Source organism: Passer domesticus, chromosome 29 (genome assembly GCF_036417665.1).
Source record: "Passer domesticus isolate bPasDom1 chromosome 29, bPasDom1.hap1, whole genome shotgun sequence".
In the NCBI taxonomy this organism is placed as follows: domain Eukaryota; kingdom Metazoa; phylum Chordata; class Aves; order Passeriformes; family Passeridae; genus Passer; species Passer domesticus.
In genome coordinates, this window is record NC_087502.1 from 4,545,985 (window position 1) to 4,571,233 (window position 25,249).

The 25,249-nt window shown below is 57.7% G+C and overlaps 3 protein-coding genes and 1 pseudogene across 3 annotated transcripts in view; 3 read left to right on the forward strand and 1 right to left on the reverse strand.

Annotated features, from left to right (window-relative positions):
* LOC135287394 (uncharacterized) overlaps positions 1–5,642 on the forward strand; it is a 91,698-nt gene extending 86,056 nt beyond the window's left edge. Inside the window, exon 6 of the mRNA XM_064400749.1 lies at positions 5,138–5,642. Coding sequence (XP_064256819.1) covers positions 5,138–5,282 — 145 coding nt within the window. The 3' untranslated portion in view covers positions 5,283–5,642. The remainder of the gene's footprint in view (positions 1–5,137) is intronic.
* LOC135287357 (zinc finger protein OZF-like) overlaps positions 1–25,249 on the reverse strand; it is a 184,796-nt pseudogene that overhangs the window by 16,378 nt on the left and 143,169 nt on the right.
* Positions 2,609–4,720, forward strand: LOC135287236 (uncharacterized). The gene is made up of 4 exons (XM_064400597.1): positions 2,609–3,144; positions 3,507–3,571; positions 3,666–4,147; positions 4,654–4,720. Exons 1-4 carry the CDS (start codon positions 3,024–3,026, stop codon positions 4,718–4,720), a joined length of 735 nt encoding a protein of 244 aa, XP_064256667.1. The 5' UTR covers positions 2,609–3,023.
* On the forward strand, positions 16,520–22,371 carry LOC135287361 (uncharacterized). Its single transcript, XM_064400715.1, has 2 exons — positions 16,520–17,174; positions 20,547–22,371. Exons 1-2 carry the CDS (start codon positions 17,108–17,110, stop codon positions 21,887–21,889), a joined length of 1,410 nt encoding a protein of 469 aa, XP_064256785.1. The 5' UTR covers positions 16,520–17,107; the 3' UTR covers positions 21,890–22,371.

A 25,249-nucleotide genomic window follows, 5' to 3' on the forward strand; every position in this document is an offset into this window, starting at 1 on the left:
GAGCAAGGCCAGCTGAGATACCCTGAGAGGAGCCCAGTGCTCCTTGCTCCCCTCTGCTGACACGTGAGCGTTTGTCTGGTTTTGGGATGACCCAGGCTGTGTCAGGGGGTGCTACGTGGACACGAGACAGCCGGTCCTGTCCTGCTGTGTCCCAGAAGTGCCTCGCAGCAATCCTGCATCCATGTCAGGATCCTGGCCAAGAGAGGTCCTGGAAGCTGAGGCAGCTGATTCTAAGCTTGTGCAGGTGCCTACAGGTCAAAGCCAACGGTGTTCCCTCAGGATACAGCAGTCCTGAGGGGTCTCCCTCACTCAAAGAAATCAGCAGAGAAATGCATTGTCTGCCAAAAAGCCCTTTTATTAACCTGGCGGGAGGGCAGGAGTCTGCCCCCAGTGAAATGCTTCTCCACCATGAATAAATTTCAGTGGGTTGGTGTAGGAATTGTATCAAAAATACCATCCATCTTTACACTGCTGAGGTGATTCAATAGGCAGGGGGTTAGAAATACACTGTGTCACATTCCTATCCTTGAAGCTAATGTCCAGGTGCTGGCCAGGAGTGGTCTCGATGCCCTAAAGCAGCACAAAATCTTCCTCATGGCATCCCTGCACAGGGCTGATTCTGTACTTGCCCTTAGTTCTTCTGGCAGACTATGTCTAAAACTTTTTGTCAAGTCACTCTCCTGTCAATGAGGTCCCCAGGTTTTTCTTATTCTAACTGGTGCAAGTACTCAGGTCTGTCTGTGCTAAGCACTTGTTCACTAATGTGAATGGCTTGTGCTTACTTAGGTCAAACCAAGGCCTTGTTCCACTGCCAAAGGTGCCTGAGGCTCCTTGTGGCACCAGTTGCTTTCCTGTGGAATGCTCTAGCTCCCCCGAGAGTAAAGAGGGAGCTGGAGAAAGAGCTGGCCAGGCTGCTCTGGATCCTTGACCAGCAGTCCTGGTTAAGTGGAGAAGTCCGAGCTGAGCAAAGGTGCCAATGGAACAGCCGTGCACAGGAAGGCTCGGTGGGAAGGGTGATCCAGGAACCACAGGCCTGGCAGCCTGAGCTGCCACCAGGGAAGGCCTTGGAGCAGACCCTCCTGAGGGCCATCCCACGGCACGTGCAGGGAACCAGGGCGTCTGCTGGAGGGTGGGAAAGCTCTGCAGAGGGACAGGGACAGCTCGGGGTCCTGGCGAGGTGTTGAGGGCTTCTGTGCGGGAGGCTGGGGGGATTGGTGTTGGGGGGGTGTTGGAGAAGGCATTGTCTGGAAGGTGAGAGGTCTAGGCTGGAATCTGAGCCAGGTTGAAGGCAGCATCTGTGGTTTGGCACAGCTTTGGTTCCGGAGGGCAGAAAGAATATCTGTGACTTTTCCTGTTCATGGTCCTGATTCTCCTGCAGGGAACCAGAGGGCAGAGCTGTACTTTACTGGCCACTTAGATATCTGTACCAGGGGGAGGATTAGCCCTTTTGCCATCTACTTTTTTGGTTGGGCTACTTTGGGAACACTGAGTGAACTTTCATTTCTTGAGATCTTTTATTCCTTAGGAGAATGAGGATATAATCATCCCTTCATAAAAAACCATTTGCAAACCAAAGAATGGCCCTTTTTTTGCCTCTGTGGAGTGTTATGTTCTGTAAAGTGACTCTCAGTGGATGATGTTAAAACAAGTGTGTCACTGCTTTGAGATGGGAAGAAAAATTCCAACTCTTCACCTTCTCAAGCCATCCCAATTGATTTGGGATGTTTGCAACTTTTTGGAACTACTTGAATTGAGCAATGGGAAATGAAGCTTTCCTGAACTGAGGATTCTTAAATGCCACATTCTTCTGTGCCTTTGCTGTTAAGGTGTTTTCCTGCAGAAAGAAATGACTTCAATGAGAAAATAATTTCAGTACGGAGTAAGAGCTTCTGACAGAGACCAAGTGTTGCCAGCAGTTGCTCCAGGTGCTCCTGCCAGCAGCCCCTGCAGGAAGGAGCACAGTCCCCAGTGCACGTGGGCTTTGGCTCCCTGTGGCACAGAAGCCCCCCAGGGGCACAGGTCTCTGGGGCAGGAGACGGGCACCAGCGCTGCCAGGGCTGAGGGGTGGCAGGTCTGCTTGGGCAGGGACTCTGCCACACCTGCTGATGGCAGCGCTGCCCGGGCCCCAGGGCTCAGGGCAGCGTTCGTGCCCTGGCCCACATGTTCCTTGTCCATGTCACACCCGCAGGTTTAGGATGGCCACCAGCCAGGACGTGTCCCTAGGAGGCCATGCCAGCTTCTGTGGAAGGCCCCGTGCCCTTCCCAAGGGGGGCTGTGTCGGCAGCCCTGGGGGCTCCTTCTGCTGCCCTGAGCCTGCAGAGCAGGGCAGCATTTGCTGATGGTTTGAGCCGTTCCTAAAGACCCTGTCAGGCTGTCTCAGACACCCGGGGCCAGAGATTCCTCCTAACCTGGGCCACTTTGAGTGGGCTGGGGGTGGCTCCAGGGCAGGGGCAGTGTGTGCAGGGGCCCTTTGTGACATGGCGTACCATGGTCACCACGCCATGGAACGGGTGTCCTAGAGCCTTTTGTGACACGTGGTGACATAGGAGCTGGTGGTGACAGGAACGCTCCAGAGTGCTCGGAGCTCGCAACGGGACAGGACGAGACGGAGCAGTGCTGTGAGGAGCCCCACACAGCACACTCGTTCGTGTCTGACCCGGAGCCTTTCTGAAGTGTTATTCCTGCAGCTGACCTCGAGGCCAGACCACAGGACTTGCTGACCCGTGGCCTTCCCGAGGCTTCTCTCCTGCAGGTGCCCTCGAGGGCCGACCGTGGGCCTTGGTGCCCCGGAGGCATCTCCCATCCCTGCCGCCAGTGCCCTCGAGGCCAGACCACCATCCTTGACAGGACTCTCCTGCCCTTGTGGCAGGAGCCCTCCAGAGCAGAGTGCAGGACGTGCTGTCCTGTAGCCCTCCTGAAGCTTCGCTCTTGAAGGTGCCTTCCAGGCACGACTGCAGGACTTGCTGACTCGGAGCTTTTCCGAGGCATCTCTCCTGCAAGCAGCCACAAATCCAGTCAGAGACATGGAGCAGAGACCCCTGAGCGTGCCCAAGCTGGCCTGGGTGGAGGAAGAGGAAGAAGGCCCTGGAGCTGCCCCAGCACAGCAGAAGGAAGAGGTGGTGGCGTTCAAGCCACTGCAGGAGGGTGAGTGGCAGAGCTGGGCTACAGGGCTGGTGCCTGCAGCCAGCTTGGTGTCATAGCATCCCACTGCATCCCACTGCAACTCATCCCATCCCATGGCATGCCATCCCGTTGCATCCCATCCCATCCCATCCCATCCCATCCCATCCCATCCCATCCCATCCCATCCCATCCCATCCCAGCCCATCTCCTGGGCCATGCCTATGGACAGGACGGAAGAGGGCCCAGGCAGACACCCCGCAGCAGTCGTGCTCCATCCCCTGGGGCATCCCGGGGCTGTCCCTGCCTGGGCAGTGCAGGGCTGGGCTGTGTTCTCCGGCCTCTCCCGCAGCCCCTCAGCTCTGGCTGCGCTCGCTCTTTGCCAGATGCAGCCGTGGAGCGCACACAAGAGCAGCAATCCAGCCGTGGCCTCTTCCACAGAACAGCGCAGGTACCTGCAGCCATCCCCACCTGGGCTGGGCCTGCTGTCACCATACTTGGAGCATTCTGTGGAACATCCCTGGTTTCTTGCCCTTCTCCTACAGCTGGTTTGCAAATTAATCAAGAGAATTCGGGAGGAAGAGACCAGCACCGTGGGCACTGGGCTCAGAGCATACTCGCACATCTTTAAAACCAAGACCAGTGCTGCCCTGCTGGATATGCTGGTAGAGGAGGGCTTTTGCAATCCAAAGCAAGTAAGCAGCCCATGGCCAGGGTTTGATCCTGCCAGGAATTGCTCAGCCTCCCAAGCAACACCCACTGGTCACTGGAAGCCTTTGAGGCCATGGCAGTGTGGTGGGAAGGGAAGCACTTCTCTGGGGAAGCTGGGGACATTCCTCCCTCTGGCAGCTGTCCAAGTGTCCCCGTGCCTTCTCCAAGTGCCCGCCGTGGTCAGGTACATCCACCAGTGGCTCACGGCCAATCAGTTTGCTGAGCACAGGCTGAACAGGACCCTGCTGGATCTCACCAAAGCACAGCCCGCTGACGTACTGGTGACGCTCCTGCGTGTGGCCCGATCCTGTGACAGGTATGGGGCCCGCCTGCCCAGAGCGCTCAGGGCTCCCCAGCCCATCAGCCTGTACAGCCTGTCCCAGCTGTCTGAGCAACAGAGAGCTCCAGGGCCCTCTGGCTGCTCCCTTTGCCAGCCCTGGCACGTCATTCCCCGAGCCTGCTGCCATGCTCCCTCACGGCCCCTCAGGGGCCTGTCCGCACAGGGCTGGGCTGCTGGGAGCTGCTGGCCAGTGGCAGTGGGCAGGGGCAGAGCTGGCAGCCAGCTCAGGTCCCCGCTGCTGCCCAGGCCACAGTGCTGTGTCCCAGACCCCCCTGAGACAGAGCTCTAACCCCACAGAGCTGCTCTGACCATGTGGAAGAGCATCATGTGCTCGCCCAGGACTGCGGAGCCTGCGCTGCTGATACTCCTGGATGTGCTGGGGAGCTGGCCCTGTGCACAGCATGTGCACCTCCGATGGGGACAAAACGGGTGTCTTGGTCCTGGCTGTGAGTTTCTGCAACTGGCCTTTGCTGGCCCTAAAGCCGCCTCTCCAGCAGCTCTCCATCCTCCTTCCCCCACTGCATCTCCCTGCCTCAGGCGCTGGGATGAAACCTGGCCTCGGGGCAGCTTCAGGGGCACCAGGCCCCTGCTCCCCCTGCGCCTCTTTGGGCCTCTCCCTCCCCTGCTCAGGCCCTGCCACAGGGACACCTCGGCACTGAGCGCTGTCTCGGGGGGCTTTGTCCTTTGCAGGCCACTGTGGTGATGTGGAAGATCCTCCAGGTTCCCTGTGTCCCACACATGGTGACGGTGTATTTCCCCCGCCTCTTTGTGCATCTGCTCTTCCAAGTGTTCTTCACCACTCTGGATATGCCAGAGGCGGTGGATACCTTTTGGAAGGGGTGCCAAGAGCAATATGACCTTGCCACCAGCCCCAACAGGTGCTCCATCCCATTCCTCCTGTCCCTGCCACGTCCCTGGGCAGAAGCCAGTGCTCCCAGCGTGACCGGGGCTTTGCTCTGCACGCAGGTTTGCAGTGCGGACCCTGAAGTCCCTGCTCTGCCGAATGCAGCACGAGGATGTGGTGGTGGCGATGGAAGCACCAGCGTGTGGCTGGGACACGCTGCTGTGTGCTGACACCCACCACTATGCCGTGGCTCTGCTGGCCAGGTGAGACCCCCTTCTCCCCGCTGCCTCTGACATTTGTGCTCTGTGCCCAGGGTGCCCCACACAGTCCCCATGGTCGCGGGCCAGAGGGCCTTGTCACCGAGGGACAGCCAAGCAGACTGGAAAAGGCTGGGAGAGGAGGGTGCCCACAAGGAGCCACCTCCCCAATAGCCCAGGGTCCCTTGCAGGATGCTGGGGAAAGACCAGACCTCTGTGAGTCGGTCCTGGCAGAGCTTTGTCCCCATGGCCCACAGTCTTGGTGACTTTCTCTCCTGCCAGGGAGATGTCCTGTGTCTCCATCTCCTTGTGCTCCCGCATCGCTCGCTACCTGCTCCGGCTGCTCAGCACACAGGAGCCACGCTGGGAGCTGCCCGCCCTGGCCTTCCTTGCGGAGGTGAGCCTGATGGCCAGCGCTGCCTCCCAGCTCTCTGCGCTCTCGTAGCCGCAGCTGCCTGGGACGGCGCCCGTGCCTGTGCTGCTGCCTGGGCCCAGCCCTGTGCGGTTCTGGCTCCTGCTGGCCGGCTCCCCTGTCACTGTCCTGTGCCTTTCAGGTCCTCAAGTTCCTGGACTTGAGTGAACGTGGTGCTAAGAGAGTCCTGCAAATCTTGTCAAGGCACCTGCGGAGCGAGTGCAGGGAGAGGCGTCGCCTGGCACTCAGGGCCCTTCTCGAGTTCACTGACGAGCCCTCCATGGTGAGAAGGAGACAGGGGCTAAGCTGGGCAATGCAGTCCTTTGGGCTTGGCTGGGCTTTGGGTGCTGGAGCAGCTGCTCCCAGCTCTCCTGCCTCCCGCTTCAGCTGCCCGAGTGCTTCAGGATAGGCCTTTGGCCTCTGGGCCCTGCCACAGCAGGATGGCATTTCACCAACTTGTGTTCCGAACAGACCAAAAAAATGTGGAGCCTGACTGAAAGCCTTGTGGAGCTCCTGCAGGACACAGATGGAGAGATAGTTTGCATGACGGTCATGCTACTCAGCTTTATTATCTTGGACAATGACACGCTGATAGCCGGCCCCATCACACTGCAGCTGGTTGAGGCGCTCCTGCCACTCTTTGACCACGTAAGGCTCGCTGCCCTCAGCCATGGCCACTGGGTGCTGCCCAGACACTTTGTGCCCTGTGGATTTACAGGCCGGCGCCAAGCTGAGCCCCGTGCAGCCAATGCTGAGGTCTTTTTCTCTTCCTTTCATACAGGACAATAACCAGGTGCAGGTGCTCTCCATACTCCTCTTCCGAACATTGGTGACTCTTCCACAGAAAAAGGAAAAAAAGGCCCTGAAGACACCCCTGTGCCAGAGCCTGCTGCCACTCTTCTTCCACTGCCATGATGAGAATCGGCTTGTGGCACAGGTGAGGATTCATGGGCTGCTGCTGTCCCCTGGCAGGGGGCTGGGCTGCCTCCTGCCCTGGCGCCTGCCGGGCTGCAGCCTCCTCCAGGCCTTGGCACAGGGACGCGGGTCCTGCACCCTGGGCTGTGGGGCCATCTCCGTGTCTCTGCTGCTCTCCAGGTTTCTCAGGAAACGCTGCTTTGTGTGGCCGAGTTCCTGAAGAGGAGGGATCTTGAAAAACAGTTGAAGAACAAGAAGCTGTGGAAGTTCACCGAGTGCCTGGTAAGGACGGCCTGGAAGCCCCAGCCTCAGCCTGGAGAAGCCCCCTGAGCGCCGTGCTCAGTGTGCGGCACCGGCAGCTGTGCCCCTGCCCGCTGCTGTACCCCGAGGCCGTGCGGGCTCTTCTCCAGGCTCCTGTGGGCCCGAGCCGGGGGCCGATGGAGCCCCGGCCCGGCGGGGCTGCGGGCCGGGGCAGCACCGCGGCTCCCCGGGCAGCAGCCGGCCCTCTGCCCCCTCCAGAGCCCGGCGCCAGCGGCTGCTGGCCGCGCCTCAGGGCTGTGCGGGCAGGGGAGGCCGGGGCTGGGCGCAGGGAGCGCCCGCCACAGGGGCTGAGCCCGCGCCGAGCCTTCCCTGCTGCCGCTCTCTGCAGCTAGCAGAGGACAGGAGCCGAGCGGCCGAGCACCTGCGCCGGGCCCTGCCGTACCTGCGGAACCCACAGGAGTCCCTGCGAGCGGCGGCCATCAGGTTCACGGGTGAGCCACGAGGCCGGACTCCCTCCCCGGCCCGCCGCAGCTCAGCCCCAGCCCCGCCCGCTGCCCTGGCAGCGCCGTCCGGGCCCGGCGCCCCGGAGCCCCCCCTGGGCTGGGCGCTGCTGCCGGCCTCTGGCAGCCGTGCCCTCGGGCGGCAGCGTGCGGCATGGCCCGGGCTGAGCCCTGCCGGGCCAGCAGGGCGTGTGGCTGCAGCGCCGGCAGCGCCGCTGGCAGGGAGCTGTGCCGCTGGCGCCGTGACAGGCTCTGTGTTCCCAGGCATGGCCGGGCGGCACCTGAGGGGGAAGACGGAAGAGCTCCAGCTCATCTGCAGCGGTGAGTGAGGGCAGCGGGCTGGCAGTGGGGGCTGGCGGGGGCAACTGCGAGCCCTGCCCCGGCTGCCGAGGGCTCTGCTCCCTGTGCGGTCGAGGGCCGGCGTGGGCAGAGCACACAGAGATTTCAGGGCCACCTGGGGCATTCGTGGCCAGCAGCTTCGGGCTGAGCCCCTTGGTCCCTGCTCCCTCCTGGCCATGGCTAGAGCGGGCTGGGATGGCCCTGGCAGGGGGCTCTCCTCGGGTCCCCTCAGCTCTGGGATCTGACCATGGCTCTGTTCCTCTCTCTTTCAGCCCTTGAACACCTGACAGAGGACATCAGCAGTGCCGTGTCAGACGCGGCACTTCAGACATTGGATGTCCTCCGGGCACTGCAGAGTGAGTGATACTCTGCCTTCCAGAGGCTGCAGGATCAGCTCCGCAGGGCATGGAGGACACGGCCTCGTCTGTCGGGGCTGGGCTGCCTGCGCTGCTGGAGCTCTGCAGAGAGCTGATCACAGAGGCTCTGTCTGCTGGGGCCACCCGAGGCAGTGGGGATTTTCTGTTTCTTTAAGATTGTTCTTTTCTTCTTTTTTATTTTCTTTAGCATATAAATATAGGATGTGTTGTAATAGACAGACTCCCAGGATCTTTCTTTTGCTGCCCAGGGTCTGCAGGACATGGGGGAAGAGGGGGAAAAGGGTGCTTGGGCTCAGCAAGCTGCCCAGGTGTGCAGTGTTGCAGGGAAAGTGGCCAGAAGCCCCTTGGCCTTTGGTGGTTCTGCTGAAGCCTCTGTGCTGCCAACAGAGTGGATGGGCAGGGGCCGGAGCTGCTGGACTCCTGTGAGACCGGTGCCTGGAGATGGTCACAAGCCCTGTGCCAGGCAGGAACCGCCATCCGTGTCCTCCTGCCCGTGTGTTGCTGGCTGGATTGCTGAGGGCTCCCAGGTGCCTCTTGATGGGGCTCCTCTGGAGCTCCTGTGGGGCTGCAGTGCTGCTGCTGAGCAGCTTGGCCGGGCTGGGGGAGACCCTGTGGGGACGGGTCCACCAAGGGATGAGGGGCTGCAGGAGCCCTGACAGGACAGGCAGTGGGAAGGCACGAGAGAGATGTGTGAGGGACTGGGTGGCTGTAACGTTGGCCCAGGGGGGTGGGTTGGAGACAAAGAGACCACTCACCCCAATGTCCATGTGGCAAACAGCATTTATTTTCCAGCCCTTTCTTAGAAAGGGCCTTTGAAAAACCCAGTATGGAAAATGTCATTGGTCTGATCTCTACGCCCCTTCAGGTTCTGGCCAGTGAAATGCTGCAGCCTTGGGAGAGATGTGAGTGGGCAAGGCCCTGTCAGTCACACCAGGGGCTGGTACAGTCACACAGTACAAGCCAGCCTGTGCTGTGACACACGGCAGCAGAGTGCAAGGCACAGCTCCGGGTGCTCCCCGTGAACCTCAGCTCTGGGAGCACTGTCTGCCCCAAGCTGCAGGGGCTGCAGTGGGAGCCCGGCTGGGCTCTGCCCAGGGGCCATCCTGCAGGGACAGCTGAAACAGGGAGCATTCAGCTGCCACAAACAGCCAAGCCAGGGCTGCAGGGCAGCTGCTCCAGCCCGGACTGCACTGCTGTGTGCTGTGCTCTGGGGCTGGGGCTCCCCGCACAGGGGACTGGACTGGTGTGCCAGAGGAGACAGAGAAGCTTCAGCTTCAGCCTCACTGAGGTGGGTGTGTGGGCTGGGAAGAGTGGGCCGGCTCAAGGGGATTCACAGAGCTCATCCTGCTGCAAGGACGAGGAAAAGGGAGTGGGAGCTCAGCAGTGAGGAGAGCTGAGGGCTGGAGAGTGGCTCTGAATGAGACTAAAATGCCACTGGACTTCTGAGACATTGCTGCTCCTCAGCCAGTGACAGGATGAGTCCCTAAGCCTGGGGCTCAGCCTTCCTCGTGGTGAGGGGCACCAAGGAAGGCAACAGTGTGATGGAGACTGGCATGGGCTGGGAACTCACTGGGGGAAAAGAGGGAGCAGTTGGGAAGTAAAAGGCAGGTGGGGAAGAGAACTGTTCACAGAAAGGCCGAGCTACAACTTGAGCAAGCTGAAAAATGTCATTTGGGGTCATCCCAGATTGATTTAATTTCTGAAGCTATTGAACAAGTTTATTTTTTGGGGGTGTCATGTTTTCCCTTGGAGATGTACACTCTGCAAACTTGAGCTGTGTTGCCAAAATGCTCAAGCAAGTCTGTGCCGCAGGTGACACCATTTCTTCTTTGGCTGATTCTGGCCCGGTGTTGAGCTCCAGCAGAGCCCTGGCAGAGCCTAGAGCAGCCTCAGCACCCACAGAGCCTGGCTGCAAGGAGAGAAACCAGAAGCTGCCCGTCAGCTGAGGGCTCCTGTCCCCTTGTTCCAATGCCTGCAGTGCCCAGGCCATGCTGGCTGTGCCCAGAGCTGTGCCCAGAGCTGTGCCCAGAGATGCCCATCACTGCTGCCTCGGGGAGCAGAGCAGGAGGGCAGGACACGTGCCCAGCCTGCAGCCAGCCATGGCACATCCAGCCCTCAGCAGCTGCCCAGAGCAGGATGCTCCTGTGCTCACTGCCATCTCCCAAAAGCTCTGATCCCACCCTGCCAAGCAGACAGGGACCCACCTCACGCCATCCATGGCTGGAAGAAAAGCTGGTCCCAAACGATGTCCTCAGCCTTCTCCAAGGGCATGGCCCATCCACGCCACAGCTGCTCCCAAGCACTTCCCAATCCAGACTGGACCCCACCTAGAATGCTTCATCTAGAAAAACAAACAACAAATTATTGAAAAGAGATTACAGACAAAAGGGGAAAACAAGAAAAAAGGTCAAAAATTGTATCTCTGTCAGGGCCTTGAGGAAGGCCCAACCCCTACATGCTAGGGAAAAACCCAGCCATGGGTGAGGGAAGCCCACACTTTCTCTCTTCTCTCCTGCACTGCCCCCCTCAATAACCGTGATCCCAAAGCAAACAAGGGCAGTGGGGCAGCCCAAGCCCTTCCTTGACTGCACAGCAAAGCAGCCCCAGCACAGGTTCTGGAGTCCCACCTCTGCTCCCACCATGGGGGTTTGTTTGTGTCGGGCTGGCTGCCCCAGCCCCAGCCCCAGCCCAGGCCACAGTGGGTGCTGGGGGCTGTTGGCAGGGCCAGGAGCCCACTCCCATTTCGTACCCAGCCCATCCCCCAGCCTTGCCAAAAGCAGCTGGGCAGCCGACTGAAGGATCAGCTGCATCCACCCCAGCCAAGTGGGAACCTTTGGTTCCCAGCCAGGCTGGGCAATGCCCAAATCTGGGAGCATTTCCCTGGGTGTGGACTAATCTGCAAATTTGCTGTGGAGCCTGGCTTTGAAGAAGGTGCCACAATTGAAGTCCATCATCTTCAGCTGGCCAGTGGCCAGGTGGAGGAAGGAGTTGTCATCCTTGATGTCATCCTAGCTGTCTCCAGCAGCAGCAGCATTCCCACCCAGTGCAGCTTCTCCAGGGGCTCCTTCTCCTTCCCTGGCGTGAGACCAGGCTGTCAGGGCTGTGCCCAGGGCCCCAGCTGTCAGGGAACCAGGACAAGCAAAACCTGCTTGGATGGCAGCCACCAGTGCTGGGCAGAGCAGCTCAGCTCCAGCACAAGGGCTGTGTGTTCCCATTTAATGACCCCTGGGCAGTGACACAGGCAGGACAAAAAGGTCTGTACAGTGACACAGGCAGGAAAAAAAAGTCTGGGTTCCTTTGCTTCTCATTGCCAAGGCATGTGTGGAGCTCTAACTTACCCAGGCCCAGGATCAAAGTGGGCCTGTGACTCTCTCCCTTCTTCTAGGGCAGATGAATATGCTGCACCCAAGGATCACAGAACAGCTCTTCTAATGAGGGCCTTTCCAAGTCCAGCATGGATAAACACTGCCTGATCAGATCTTGGCACTTTGGGCAGAGAAACCAGAAACTGCCCATCAGCTGGAGAAGGCTCCTGTTGGCTTTGCCCCACTATTCACATGTCCAGGCCATGCTGGATGTGCTCAGAGCTGAGCCTAAACTTTCCCATCAATTCCCTGTTTTGGAGGAGAGCAGGACACGTGCCACCTCCTCAGCAGCGGCCAGAGCGGGATGCTCACCAGCCCGCTGCTCTCTCCCAGCACTGGTATTCCCCCCGTGCCCAGAGATGAGGATCCACCTGGAGAGAGCCGTTGTGGCAGCGAGAGCTGATGGTCCCAGCTGATGTTCTGGCCCCTCCTGAATGGGTGCTCCCCACAGACCATCTGGTGCAGCACGATGCCCAGGGACCAGATGGTAGCTGGCTCGCCATAGTACCAGCCCAACTGGGTCCATTCTGGGGGGCTGTAGGACCATGTTCCGATGGAATACAGATGGAGTTCAGCAGGGGAATGCTGCTGCTCCCAGAGCCTGGCCCCAGCATCCCTGGGCGTGTGGGGGCTGCACCAGTGGCACACGGGGTGACCCACTGCTCTCTGACCAGCACCTGGGACTGGTGTACAGACTTAGGGTTGGAAAAGAAGCCACTGGTGTCAGAAGAGGGCAGCGGAAGCCCTGGCAAGGCCCAACCATGACAAGGAAAAACCTACTCAGTGCTGGGGAAAAACCATGTCTTCATCCTCCCTGCCTGCATTGCCCCAAAAAACATTATGTACCCAAAGCAAACCAGGTGAGTGGAGCAGACCACAGCAGTTCTCACCTGCACACCAAACTGGCTGGGGCACTGGTTCTGGTCCCCTCTCTCTGCTACCCCCACCCATGGGTGTTTTTGTCAGGCTGGCTGCCCCAGTCCCAGCCCCAGTCCTGGGCAGAGTGGTGGGCAAAGGCTGCCAGCAGGGCTGGAAGCTGGCTCCCCACCCAGCCCTGCTCAAAAGCAACTTGGCTAAAATCTCAGTGCCATGAAGGACAGCAAAAGGCAGAATTCCTGCTGCCACACCCATTTTGGGCTGTGAGATGTTGGGCTGTGAGATGCCGGGACCAGGAGCACACCCCTGCGTGGGCTCACCTGCAAAGTGAGTGTAGGCTGTGTCTTGCAGATAGGTGCCACAGCCAAAGTCAATCAATTTGGCCTGCCCGGTGGCCAGGTCCACCAGGATGTTCCCTGGTTTGATGTCCCTGGGCAGGACCCCGCAGCTGGTGCAGTGCCGCATGGCCTCCAGCACCTGGCAGAACAGCTGCCGCGCCACCTCCTCGGACAGGAACCCCCGTGCCCGAATGAAATGCTGCAGGTCCTGAGACCGCTCTGGCCACTCCAGCACCATCAAGATGTCTTTGGGGAGCTCAAGCCACTCCAGCAGCTGGACGATGCCAGGGAAGCTAGTGGACACCTTGTCCAGCAGCACGATCTCCAGGGGTGCGCTGGTGCCATCGGGCTGTGGGAGGAGCATGATGTCATCAGTGGGGGCCGATGCTGTGCCAGGGCTGGGGAGCCCCTCACCCAGCCCAGGATGCTCTGTGCCCTGAGCTGGTCCCACGCCCGCTCCCCCTCGAGGCGTCCTGGCGGCTTCCACCCTGCCGGGCCTCGGCTCATCCCCACCCAGCACGGCCCGGCTTCTGCCGCTGGCCCCGCTCACTCACCGGCTGGCCCCAGTGCCGGATGCAGTTCCGTGGCACCCTTTTGGTGGCCACCTGCAAGCCAAGGGCAGCAGCGGGCTGAGATCGCCTGCTGAGCCCTATCCACCTCCTCCTCCTCCTCCGCCCGCCGCTGGCCCCACCGTTCACTGGGGCGCTGTCCGAGAGCGACATGGCCACAAAGATGCTGCCAAAGACACCGCGCCCCAGCAGTGAGCCCAGCCGGTACTGCTCCTTCAGGCCCTGCTGCGCCTTCCCTGTGGGCAGGACGCAGCTGTCAGCGCTCGGCCTGGAGCCAGCAACGGCCCCGAGCGCCCCTCACCTGCCCCAAGCCAGCCATCCCCAGGCGTTTGCCCTGTGGAACAGGACACGGGAGCCTTGGGGCCGGCGGCCGCACTGCCGAGCGGCGGAGCTCGGGCTGGGAAAGCCGCAGTGGAGGAGACGGGAGCGGCTGCGCTGCCTGTGACCTCCGTGGGCCCCAGGAGGAGCCAGGGCTGGGGCTGGGGCCGGGGTCGGGGTTGGGGTTGGAACTGGGCTCAGGCCAGGCGGAGGCAAAGGGCAGTGATGCCGCCCCAACTCCAGGCACTGATGCCCACGCAGTAGCACCACCGCCTATACGGCCAGAGTCAGGCAGAGGCGAGACTGTGGCGGGACACATGGGGCGGTGTTGTGGTGCAGGGTTCATTTGGTTTCTTCCGTTTCCCCCTAAAGTTATAATGGTTCGGTCCTAGGGTTCCCCCCCCCCACCTCCCCTGGCAACCCCTCCTTTTGAGAGTATCAGTTTTTTGTCTCCACCCCTGTTCCCCTGGTTACCCTCTGTCAATCCCTCCCTGAGTTCCTGTCCATCAGCCACTGTCCCCTTCCCTATTTCCAGAAAGTTCTCCCCTCCTCGGTGGGTGACTGGATCGGGAACAAGGGTCCCTCCCTGTCGCATTCCCTATTGGCGAGCTGGCATGTTTGTCACGAGTTTGTTCCGTCCCAAGTTCTCTCTCATTGGTTGAAATGTTCTATGTTCCGTCCCTTTATAATCGGCTGTACCCCTGCCTCGTGGTCCCGACTCGGCTGGCGTTCCCTGGAGACATTAAAGCACTCTGGACTTTGCCCTGACTCGGGTCCCTCTTTTCTACTTCGCCTTCTTGCTGATCACTGCTGCCTCCTGCTGAGGCGCTGCCCGGACGCCCCCGGCGCATCTGGGCAGTGCTCCCCGGCTGTCAGTTGCTGTGCCACAGTTCGGCCGGTGCAGCCTCCTCCCCCGCCCGGGGGAGTAGAGAAAAAACCTCGGACAGCAACTCGGCAGTTTTGGCGCTCCACCGTGGGGCACTGGACAGCCCCGGACCCCGCGGCAGGAGGTTAGTGGCCAGCAGGCAGGTTTTGCCCTTCTTGCTTGGTTCATCGGTTGCTCTGTGGACGTCAAGACTACCCTGTCTGTGAGCAGACCTCGTTGTAGAGGCGTGGCTCCGGACCGGGACGGGATCGACAGCTTCTGCACCCCGGAGTCGGTCCCTGGCGAAGTCCCTTCCCTTGGAGTTTTATCCCAGTCGGCGCTGGTCAGAGGGTGAGTACCCCCAGCTCCCCATCTTCGGGTGGTCCCCCTCGCTTAACCCCCCCCCGGTTTCATCTGGTCGGGTCAGTGGTTTTGTCCCAGACCCGGTGGGGTTAGGGCTGGTGGCTGAGGGTTTTTTTTCTGTTCCTGTTATATTTATTTTTACTCCAAGGGGTGGGTTTTCTGTGTCGGCATGGGTGCTAAACTGTCGACACAGCAGAAAAGAGTTTATCTCCAAGTTATAACTATCCTTGCTGGGAGAAATATTAAGTTAATTAAGAGGGAGTTAAAGCAGTTGATAATGTGGTTGTTTACTCAGTTTCCTCAGATTACCCCTGAAATGGTTCATAGGATAGATTTTTGGAATTCAGTTGGAACAAAATTATCTCAATTGGATTCTGAGGGGGAATCAAAGAGTAAAAAATTAGTTTATTGGAGCTTCCAAATTATTACAGCTTTAAATGAACAAGGGAAACTGAGGAAACAACTATCCCCTGGTTCATGTTCACCCTGTCCCCAAGTCCTAGATCCTTGTTCCACCTCCTCTGTACCTCAGAATAAGGGAATCCTGAGGGAAACAGCTCACACAGGCACAGTGCCGGGTTCTTGCCATCCCCTGGGTTTTCCTCAGGGTCCTCCAACCCCCCACCTCCGAAGTCCTGGCCAGACTTCGGGGGATTCTTCCCCGAACCCTGTTTCCCCCACCCCGAAGTCCCCGGTTGTCAAGCCCAAAGCTGAGTTCTTAGTTCCAGAGGGTGACTACTCTCAGACTCTGTCTCAAAATGGCTCCCATGGAGCTCAAGATGGAGGTGGCCACATGGTTTTTCCCTCCAAAACCCTGTCTTCTTCCCACAATCCTTTTCTTTTTCCCTCCAAGCCTGTTGTCCCCTCCCCTCCCCTACAAAACCCTGCCCACCCCTGCTTCGCTCCACCCTTTGTTCCTCCACCCCCTTCCACGCCCTTTCCTCCTCCCCCTCCCCTAGCCCCGCCCCCAAGTTACCACCCACAGGCGGAGCATGTCCCAGCTCTCGACTCCGCCCAGGCTCCCAGCCCCACCCAGGTTCCCACGCAATGCCCCTCCCTCCCCTGCTCTGGTTCCCACGCCCCACCTCCTGGTTCCCACAACCCGGTTCCCGGGGAGGGGGCAGGGTTGGAGAACCGGAACACAGGGCTTGCACCAGTGATCACTGCAGCCCCTGTCACATACCAGCAGGAGGGACAGGGACCGGTCAAAGCGCAGTGGACCCCATTCCCCCACTCCACCATCAAGGAGCTGTGCAAGGCTCAAAAGGAGTTCTCCCGGGAGAGTGAATATTTCCGGGGACTCCTTCGAGCCTCTTTATTAGAAACTAATGTTGTTCCTGCTGATTTGCGGACACTTTTTTCATGTCTCCTCAACCCCACTGAATTCGGGGTATGGGAGGAGGCATGGAAAAAGGGAATAAGGGACATCCTCCCAGACTTATGGGCGGATACCCAAACAAGCACAACCCGTGGTGGTGAAGCGGTGTGTACTGAGCACCTTATCGGTACCGGAAATTGGGCCGACGGGGCGATCCAAGCAAGGGATATCCCCCGTGCTGTACTCCGGGAAAGCGCCAAGGTAGCGGAGCGGGCTTTCCTATCATTGAAGACTGCAGTACCATCTCTTACATTTTCTAAAATAATACAGGGCAGTGAGGAGCCTTTTATAATCTTTGTCGAGCGTCTCCGCAGGGCTATAGAACAGCAAGTCCACAGCGAGAGTGCTCGACCGAGCGTCCTGCTCGAGATGGCTGCCACCAATGCAAACACCGCCTGCAAGGCAGCCATCCTCAGCCTGCCCTTGGACCCGCCTCCCACCATCCAGGCAATGATAGAGGTTTGCCAGACGAAGGTTCCGGTCATCGCTCGGCAGGACACTGACACCAAGCCATCGCCCCGCCGGGTGTCCTTCGCCGAACCAAGGAACTTCTTTGAAGCAATGCCCGCACAGCCACAACGGACTCCTACCCTGCCAAGGCCGCCGCCGCGTGGACAGTGCCACCTCTGTGGCAACACCGAACACTGGATGCCGGACTGCCCACTCCGAACTGAGTTTTATGAGTTCAGGAGGAAGCAGACGGCATCCCAGGAGGGTTTTAAGAAAGATCAAAAAAACTAAGGCAGAAGCGCAGCCCCTCCCTGCGTGAGGACAAAAATGGGGCGGGTGACTCAACATCTAAGAAAGGGGATTTGGGGAGGGGATCCCAATTTACCCACCCAACTCTTCAACACAATTTACCGGACTTGACTTCTTGCAAAACACCGATTCTTACATCTCTAACCACCTCCTCTTTGGTTTCGCCCTACAGGTTGCAGTTAGTCGAGTCAGTTAAGATCATGGACTCCCAGTGCCATCTTGCGATGGTCGCACCTCAGGCACCAGGTACCTGGAACCGGATCAAGAGTGAGTGCGTTGTCATTGGCGACACTAAGTGCACACCACCGGAAATCACCATCATTCCGGGTTTATTACCACATGCCATTGATTCATTTGCAGTGGGATTTTTTTGCATACGCCCACCGGTTACATTGCAAAAAGGTCAAATTATAGCCCAGGCCATCCCTGTGGAGTTATTTGAATCAGTTGAAAACACAATACCACCTTCAACATATGCTACAACACCAACATTGCGCGTAAACTGGACTCATGCAATTGGAAAGGGGAAACCCTGACTAACGTGTAATGTGAGCAGGGATGGTCAATTGACCAGAATCAGTGGCATGCTCGACACAGGGGCGGATGTGACGATCATTCCTAGTGAGGAATGGCCGCCACATTGGGAGTTGCAACGCGCGGCTGAACGCGTTCAAGGTGTAGGGGGCATACAATTGGCTAAGCAGTCTAAGAGCGTGGTACAAATTACGGGGCCAAATGGGCAATTGGCTTCTATTCGCCCATTTGTAATGGACTATGCGGAACCCCTGTGGGGGAGAGATGTTTTAGCCCAATGGGGAGCCACAATTGACCTGCCAACGGCTCCTCAGGTTTTTCAGTAGCGGCCACTGAAGAGCGCCCCACCCAAAAATTAACCTGGAAATCAAATTCTCCGATATGGGTAGAGCAGTGGCCGCTCAACAAACAAAAGTTAAAGGCGCTCACGGAGCTCGTACAGGAGCAGCTGGACAAAGGCAACATCGTGGAGTCCACTTCACCATGGAACTCCCCTGTCTTTGTTATTAAAAAACCAAACAAGGACAAATGGCGGCTCCTGCACGACCTTCGCCAAATTAATAATGTTATTGAAGATATGGGCGCTCTCCAACCAGGGATGCCGTCCCCAACCATGCTCCCTCAAAATTGGAAGTTGGCTGTATTGGATATAAAGGACTGTTTCTTTCAAATTCCTCTACACCCTGACGACGCCCCACGCTTTGCCTTCTCGGTTCCCACCATCAACCGAGAAGCCCCAAGGAAGAGGTATCATTGGAAAGTCCTACCACAAGGAATGAAGGCGAGTCCTGTGATCTGCCAGTGGTACGTCTCTTCTTTGCTGTCCCCTGTTCGAGAGGCAGCAAAAGATGCCATCATTCTACATTACATGGATGACATCCTGGTGTGTGCATCTGATGACAGCACACTTACCCACTCGCTTTTCCTGACAATCAATGCATTGATTTCTGCAGGGTTCGAGCTCCAGGAAGAAAAAATTCAAAGGATGCCACCCTGGAAGTATCTTGGCCTGGAGATCACCAAGCGGACCATTGTTCCGCAGAAATTGGCCTTTAACACCAAAATTGAAACCTTGGCTGATGTTCACCAGCTGTGTGGGTCTTTGAATTGGGTAAGACCTTGGCTGGGTATTCCTACGGAAGACCTAGCCCCCCTTTTCAATCTTTTGAAAGGGGGAGAGGAGCTTAGTTCTCCCAGGACCCTTACCCAGGAGGCCGCCACAGCCTTGGAAAAGGTCCAAAACATCTTATCGCAGAGACAGGCACATCGGTACAACCCAGACTTGCCGTTCAATTTTATCATACTGGGAAAGCTGCCACACCCGCATGGGTTGATTTTTCAGTGGGAGTCATCCACCAAAACATCTAAGGACCAGGGTTCGAGGGACCCTCTCTTGATTATAGAGTGGGTTTTCCTCAGCCATCATAGGTCCAAGAGGATGACGAGGCCACAAGAGTTGGTAGCTGAGTTGATCCGGAAGGCTCGCCTCCGGATCCGGGAGTTGGCCGGTGTTGACTTTTCATGCATTCATGTTCCAATTAATTTGAACTCGGGCCAACTAACCAAGGCCATGCTAGAACATCTACTCCTGGAAAACGAAGCTCTCCAATTTGCTCTGGACTCGTTCACTGGGCAAATTTCGATTCACAAACCGGCCCACAAATTGTTTAATTCAGGGATGAATTTCAAACTGTCGTTAAAGACAGTTCAGAGTCGGAAGCCTTTGAAAGCTCTGACAATTTTCACAGACGCGTCCGGAGCATCCCACAAGTCTGTGGTGACTTGGCGGGATCCTCAAACTCGGCGGTGGAAGACAGACATTGAAAAGGTTGAGGGTTCACCTCAAATTGCCGGTTGGCCGCAGTGGTCAGAGTCTTTGAAAGGTTCTCTCAGCCTTTTAATCTAGTAACCGACTCTGCATATGTCGCCGGTGTCGTTTCCAGAGCGGAGAGTGCAATTCTTCAGGAGGTTTCCAACATGGACCTGTTCAGTTTGCTCTCGAGACTGATAGATCTGGTCTCCCACCGAGAGCAACCCTTCTATGTTATGCATGTGAGGTCACACACCGACCTACCGGGGTTCATCGCGGAGGGCAACCGGCATGCCGATGCCCTAGCCGCCCCAGTTGAGATGGCCCCACTCCCAGACGCCTTTCAACAGGCGAAACTCAGCCACCAACGATTCCATCAAAATGCTCCTGGCCTGGTCCGTCAATTCCACCTGAGGAGGGACCAGGCGAGAGCAATTGTGGCCACATGCCCACAGTGCCAGGCGTTCCAACTGCCCGTAGTGGCTACCGGCGCCAACCCGCGGGGACTCAAAAGTTGCGAGATCTGGCAGACAGATGTCACACACATCCCAGAATTCGGCAAGTTCCAGTGCGTACACGTCTCTGTGGACACCTTTTCTGGGGTCGTCTATGCCTCTGCCCACACAGGGGAGAAGACAGCAGATGTTAAAAAGCATCTGCTACATGCCTTCTCTGTGCTAGGCATCCCCAAGGAGATAAAAACTGATAACGGGCCAGGATATAAATCCAGGGAATTCCGGAGCTTCCTGCAGGAGTGGGGGGTAAGCCACAAAACCGGCATCCCTTACTCTCCCACAGGACAAGCGGTGGTTGAGCGGGCCCACCAGAGCATCAAGCGTACATTAGAACATCAAAAAGGTGCTATGAAGGTGGAGTCCCCTCAGATCCGGCTGGCCAGGGCCTTATTCACCATCAATTTCCTCAACTGTAGTTTTGACTGCCTGAACCCACCCATCGCAAGACACTTTAATACCTATGAAGACATGCACCTGAGGGCGAAACCCCCTGTGCTGGTGAAAGACCCTGAAACCTGGAAGGTGGAGGGCCCCTTTGACCTGGTTACGTGGGGTCGTGGATACGCCTGCGTGTCCACCCCCACAGGGTTGAGGTGGGTCCCTTCCAAGTGGGTGAAGCCCTACCTTCCAGGAAGAGCCCGTAACATCGGCTCTGCAGCACAGGTGGAGGAGGCAGCTTGGAGACGACGAAGAAAAGAAGTCTGTAGGTCCGGTACCCCCCAGGCTGAACCGCCACCAGCTGAACCCTCTGTATTAACCTATTTCCTTCGTTTGTTTCAGTTGGACCCTTCTTCATCATGATTTCGCTCCTGTTGATGATCCACCCAGCCGACCCCTGGATCGTTCCCCAACCAAAGGCGAATGTCTGGCGAACCTTGGCTCAAGCGATGGGGCAAGACCACCTGTGCCTATCAACAGCTTCTGCAGCAGACCCCCTCTCGACTTGTCTTGTGGGAATTCCATTTGGGTTGGATGATTTTCCCCCTCCCTTACTCCCCCACCTAAAGCACCTGTTTCCGGAGTTCGACCCTGTTGGTTCCATCAATCCCAGTTACTGGTGGGAAAAAATCATGAAACTTCTTAATTATACCACTGATGAGCCCACGGAATTCGAGCTGCTCGGCTCCGCACGCGCCTCCCTCTGCCTCCATTTCCTCCCTCACCAAGGTGCGATCCCAGACCGGGTAGTACACTTTAAGAATGAGAGATATCAAACAAAGAACTGGTGCAATTTCACCACCACCGTTTATGTTCCCAATACCTTTTATTTGAAACCTGCACTCCTCCCTAAAGGCGCATTCCTAATTTGCGGTAACCGAGCGTGGGCTGGAATTCCCCCTCGCCTGTCCGGAGGGCCCTGCACTTTTGGGCGGTTGACGCTGCTTACCCCCAACTATACTCAAATTCTCAATTGGAAAAGGAAAAATGTCACACAGGATTTGGCCAGAGTTAAGAGAGACACCCACAAAATTGACCCAGAATGTGACACCGAAATTGTTCATTGGTCTAGACCCAGAAATATTGCGGTTTCGGTATTTTTGCCGTGGGTGGCCGCAGCTAAAGCACTAGGGGAATTGGGCAACCTCGAGTGCTGGGTGGTGAAGCAAGCGAATTTGACCTCAACTGCCCTAGCGGACCTCCTAGCTGACGAGGAAACAACAAGGAAAGCGACCCTCCAAAATAGGGCGGCAATCGATTTCCTTTTGTTACTTCACAACCATCACTGTGAGGAGTTCGAGGGGCTCTGCTGCATGAACCTGTCGTCACGAGCCGAGGACGCCAGACACACCATCCGCCAGATGTCCGAGGACGTCGACAACATCCGACAACAGACCTCGGACTGGTTGGGGGACTGGCTATCCAAAATGGGAGTGACAGGCTGGGTGGGCTCCATCATTCGTGCCATTTTAATTATTATCTTCGTTTTGCTCTGTTTAATTTTCGGTTTCTGCATAATCTATAAGTTACTGACCAGAATTTTGTTTGCCTCAACCCCCCAAATCAACCATGTTGAGGCTCCTGCTGACCCTGCTCCCATCCCTGAAGAACCTTCCTGTGAAAAGACGCATTGGGAGCAAGCCCCTCAATCCTCCCTATGGTTTTCAGTTACTACACCAGTTTAAGGACAATTTCAGTTTTATTTTTATTTTAAACAAAGAAGAGGGAGATGTTGTGGTGCAGGGTTCATTTGGTTTCTTCCGTTTCCCCCTAAAGTTATAATGGTTCGGTCCTAGGGTTCCCCCCCCCCCACCTCCCCGGGCAACCCCTCCTTTTGAGAGTATCAGTTTTTTGTCTCCACCCCTGTTCCCCTGGTTACCCTCTGTCAATCCCTCCCTGAGTTCCTGTCCATCAGCCACTGTCTCCTTCCCTATTTCCAGAAAGTTCTCCCCTCCTCGGTGGGTGACTGGATCGGGAACAAGGGTCCCTCCCTGTCGCATTCCCTATTGGCGAGCTGGCATGTTTGTCACGAGTTTGTTCCGTCCCAAGTTCTCTCTCATTGGTTGAAATGTTCTATGTTCCGTCCCTTTATAATCGGCTGTACCCCTGCCTCGTGGTCCCGACTCGGCTGGCGTTCCCTGGAGACATTAAAGCACTCTGGACTTTGCCCTGATTCGGGTCCCTCTTTTCTACTTTGCCTTCGTGCTGATCACTGCTGCCTCCTGCTGAAGGCGCTGCCCGGACGCCCCCGGCGCATCTGGGCAGTGCCCCCCGGCTGTCAGTTGCTGTGCCACAGCTCGGCCGGTGCAGCCTCCTCCCTCGCCCGGGGGAGTAGAGAAAAAACCTCGGACAGCAACTCGGCACAGGGATCCCTCATGAGATGTGCAGTGGAGTTTTTCAGTCTCCTCAGCGCAGCAAAGGGCCACTCTCGATGGAGGCTGTGCAAAGTGGGCAGAAAGCTTCCTGCCAAGCCTTGCGGCCAGCGGGCGGGCAGAGCCCATCCTTGGGGGTCAGGCAGGGCCTCTGGAGCCGCCGCGCCCTTGTCGGGCAGGTCCCGGCCCCGGCGGGGAAGGGCTGCGGCCCCGGGCTCCGGCGGCGCCGCCGAGCAGCGGCGGAGGCACAACAAGGGCCCCGCTCCGGCCTGGCCCTGTGCTGCAGCCGAGCACAGGGACAGCCACGGCCGCTCCCTGCGCCACAGGCGGCACCGGGGCTGCAGCTGAGGCCATGCCTACTCCCACTGAGGAAGGAGCTCCTTGCAATGCCCAGTTCCTAAAGCACGTGGGCAAGCCAGCACAGCATGGAAACTGCTTCTGAACTGTGCTGCCTTAGACACTGGAATCGAGAGATGGATTGACTAAAGTTCTGACCAGTTGCAGTGTGAAGATCATGCTGCACGCTGGAGGCAACTTCACCATGTCTCTTTCCTGAGAGAACAATCATGGATTAGCAATTGTGGCCAAGAGCAGCCCCAGGGGCATGGGGCACAGGACAGAGCAAGGTGGGGAGGAGAAAGAGCAGGGCCGAGGTTGCCCTTGAAAGGCAGAGGCGCTCTGGGGCCTGCTCCTGGCCAGGGACCCTGCCCAGAGCCGTCCCTGCTGGCCGGGGCCTTGAGGGGCAGCTGTCCAACTGGGCTGAGCTGTGCCAGCAGCTCCAGCCGTGCTGGGGAGCCTTGCCAGCTCTGGGCCCTGCTGTGCAGGAGGGTCCCTGTGTGCCACTGGCAGCTGGGGCCTCAGCCACCTCCTCTCTCCACAGGAGCGCCTCTGCAGCTTCACAAGACCGGCCAAAGGCCTCAGTCGTGGAGAACTGGACCTGTCATCTTGCGTCTCCTTGCCAGTGCCTGTTGTCCTGGCCATGGCTGCATGACCAGCTTATTGCTCAGTACATGTTGAGGAGCCTCTGTCCCCAGAGGTGCTGGCCCTGGTGTCCAGCCAGGACAGGTTGTGCGGCCCTCCTGCCAGGGAAGGGCCTGAGTGCAGCAACATCTTTGGGCTTCATCTCAGGTGTCTATGTGCTACCACCAGCACTGGCTGAGCTGATTGTCTGGGCACAGTCAGGAGTGGGCAGGCAGCAACGACACATAGGACTCCTGAGAAAAAGTGACCCCATTTTGTCATTGTTTTACATTTTAACATATTATATATTTTTAGAAATATTCAGCATTATTTTTCATAGGAAAAAATCCCCAAATGTTTCTTACATTTTTCCATAGTCTTTTAGGATTTTTCAAATTACTTTTCAAATTAGAAAAATTTAGAACACATTCACACTTGTAGAATAAAAAATAAAACTGCATTTAATTGGTAACCTTCGCTCTAAGAAGAATGAAGTCATCACAAGACACCCAGCATACTGGAGAGGCTCTTTTCTCACTGGAGATTTGTACCGAGTGACAACAACCAACTTAAAACCTTTTCCCTGATACTTTCTAGGATTTCTGACAACCTCACCTCTCCGTCTTCAGAGGCAAACTTTGAGCACAGTGGGCATCTCCTGCAGTGCAGGAGGGTCTCTGTGTGCCAGCTGCAACTGGGGCCTCAGCCACGTCCTGTCTCAACATGTGTCCATCTGCAGCTTTACAGGAACGGCCAAACACCTCAGTCTGGGACACCTGGAGCAGACATTTCCCATCTCCATGCCCATGCCTGATGTCCCTGTGCCAGCTGCTTTAACAGCTTGTTGCTGTGCAGATGCTGCCTCCAGCCAGACAAGGTCCTCTCCCCATGAAGGCACTGGCCCTGCTCTCTGGCCCCTACTGAAGGTGGGCAGGGCTTGGCCCAGCTCTTCTCTTGCAATAAAGAGATGGAGCTGTCACCCCAGTGTCCGGGTGGTAGCAGCAGCAAAGCCCACCCAGGATCAGCACAGGCTGAGCTCCGTGCCCAGGGGCAGCCGGGGATGCCCAGGAAAAGAGGAAAGCCATCAAGAGCATCTCCAGGAACACAGCCTGACCAGCAATGTCAGTAGGCAAAACACAAATTTTGCGGAGCAATGGCTCATTGATGAAGCAAAACATTTACATTTGGGCCAATCCATTCATACAGATGGGGGCACACTCTGGGGGTACAGCTAAGGGCATGAGGTCACAGCAGGCTCAGGGGTCACAGGAGGTTGAGGACACAGCAGGCTCTGAGGTCCCAGAGGTGCCAGAGCCCCGTGGTTGCACAGCAGCACAAGGAGCCAGCAGTCAGTGCTTGAGCACAACTGTTGCGGCAGCAGCGGCGGTGGCAGCAGCGGTGCTGACGTTGGGACAGCGGTGTCAGGACAGCGGTGGCAGCAAGAGCTGTGGGACTGGCAGAGAGCAAGGCACCATGGCCCTTGCTCTGCGCCTCCTACTTCTGCTCCTCCTGGCCGTGGCCCTGCCTGCCAGGGCTGCCCAGGCTGCTCCGCTGCAAGCGTGGGGAGCAGGTGAGCCGGCAGCCTGGCTCCCCTTTCCCGGCACAGCGCTCCCTGCTCCCCGGGAAGCGCTGGGGATGGTTTTGCCCAGGGCTTTAGGGAGGGTTTCATCTGTGGGAGGGAGAGATCCCCGACAGGCCCTGGGCTCCTCCAGC

Excerpts from the sequence above, each read along its gene's own strand:
- LOC135287236 (XM_064400597.1), top strand. The coding sequence starts at position 3,024 with ATGGAGCAGAGACCCCTGAGCGTGCCCAAGCTGGCCTGGGTGGAGGAA. Across the intron at positions 3,572-3,665 it reads TCTTCCACAGAACAGCGCAG|CTGGTTTGCAAATTAATCAA; the intron begins GTACCTGCAGCC and ends CTTCTCCTACAG. Across the intron at positions 4,148-4,653 it reads GTGGCCCGATCCTGTGACAG|CCGCCTCTCCAGCAGCTCTC; the intron begins GTATGGGGCCCG and ends CTGGCCCTAAAG.
- LOC135287361 (XM_064400715.1), top strand. The coding sequence starts at position 17,108 with ATGGACTCCCAGTGCCATCTTGCGATGGTCGCACCTCAGGCACCAGGT. Across the intron at positions 17,175-20,546 it reads TACCTGGAACCGGATCAAGA|TTGGACCCTTCTTCATCATG; the intron begins GTGAGTGCGTTG and ends CGTTTGTTTCAG.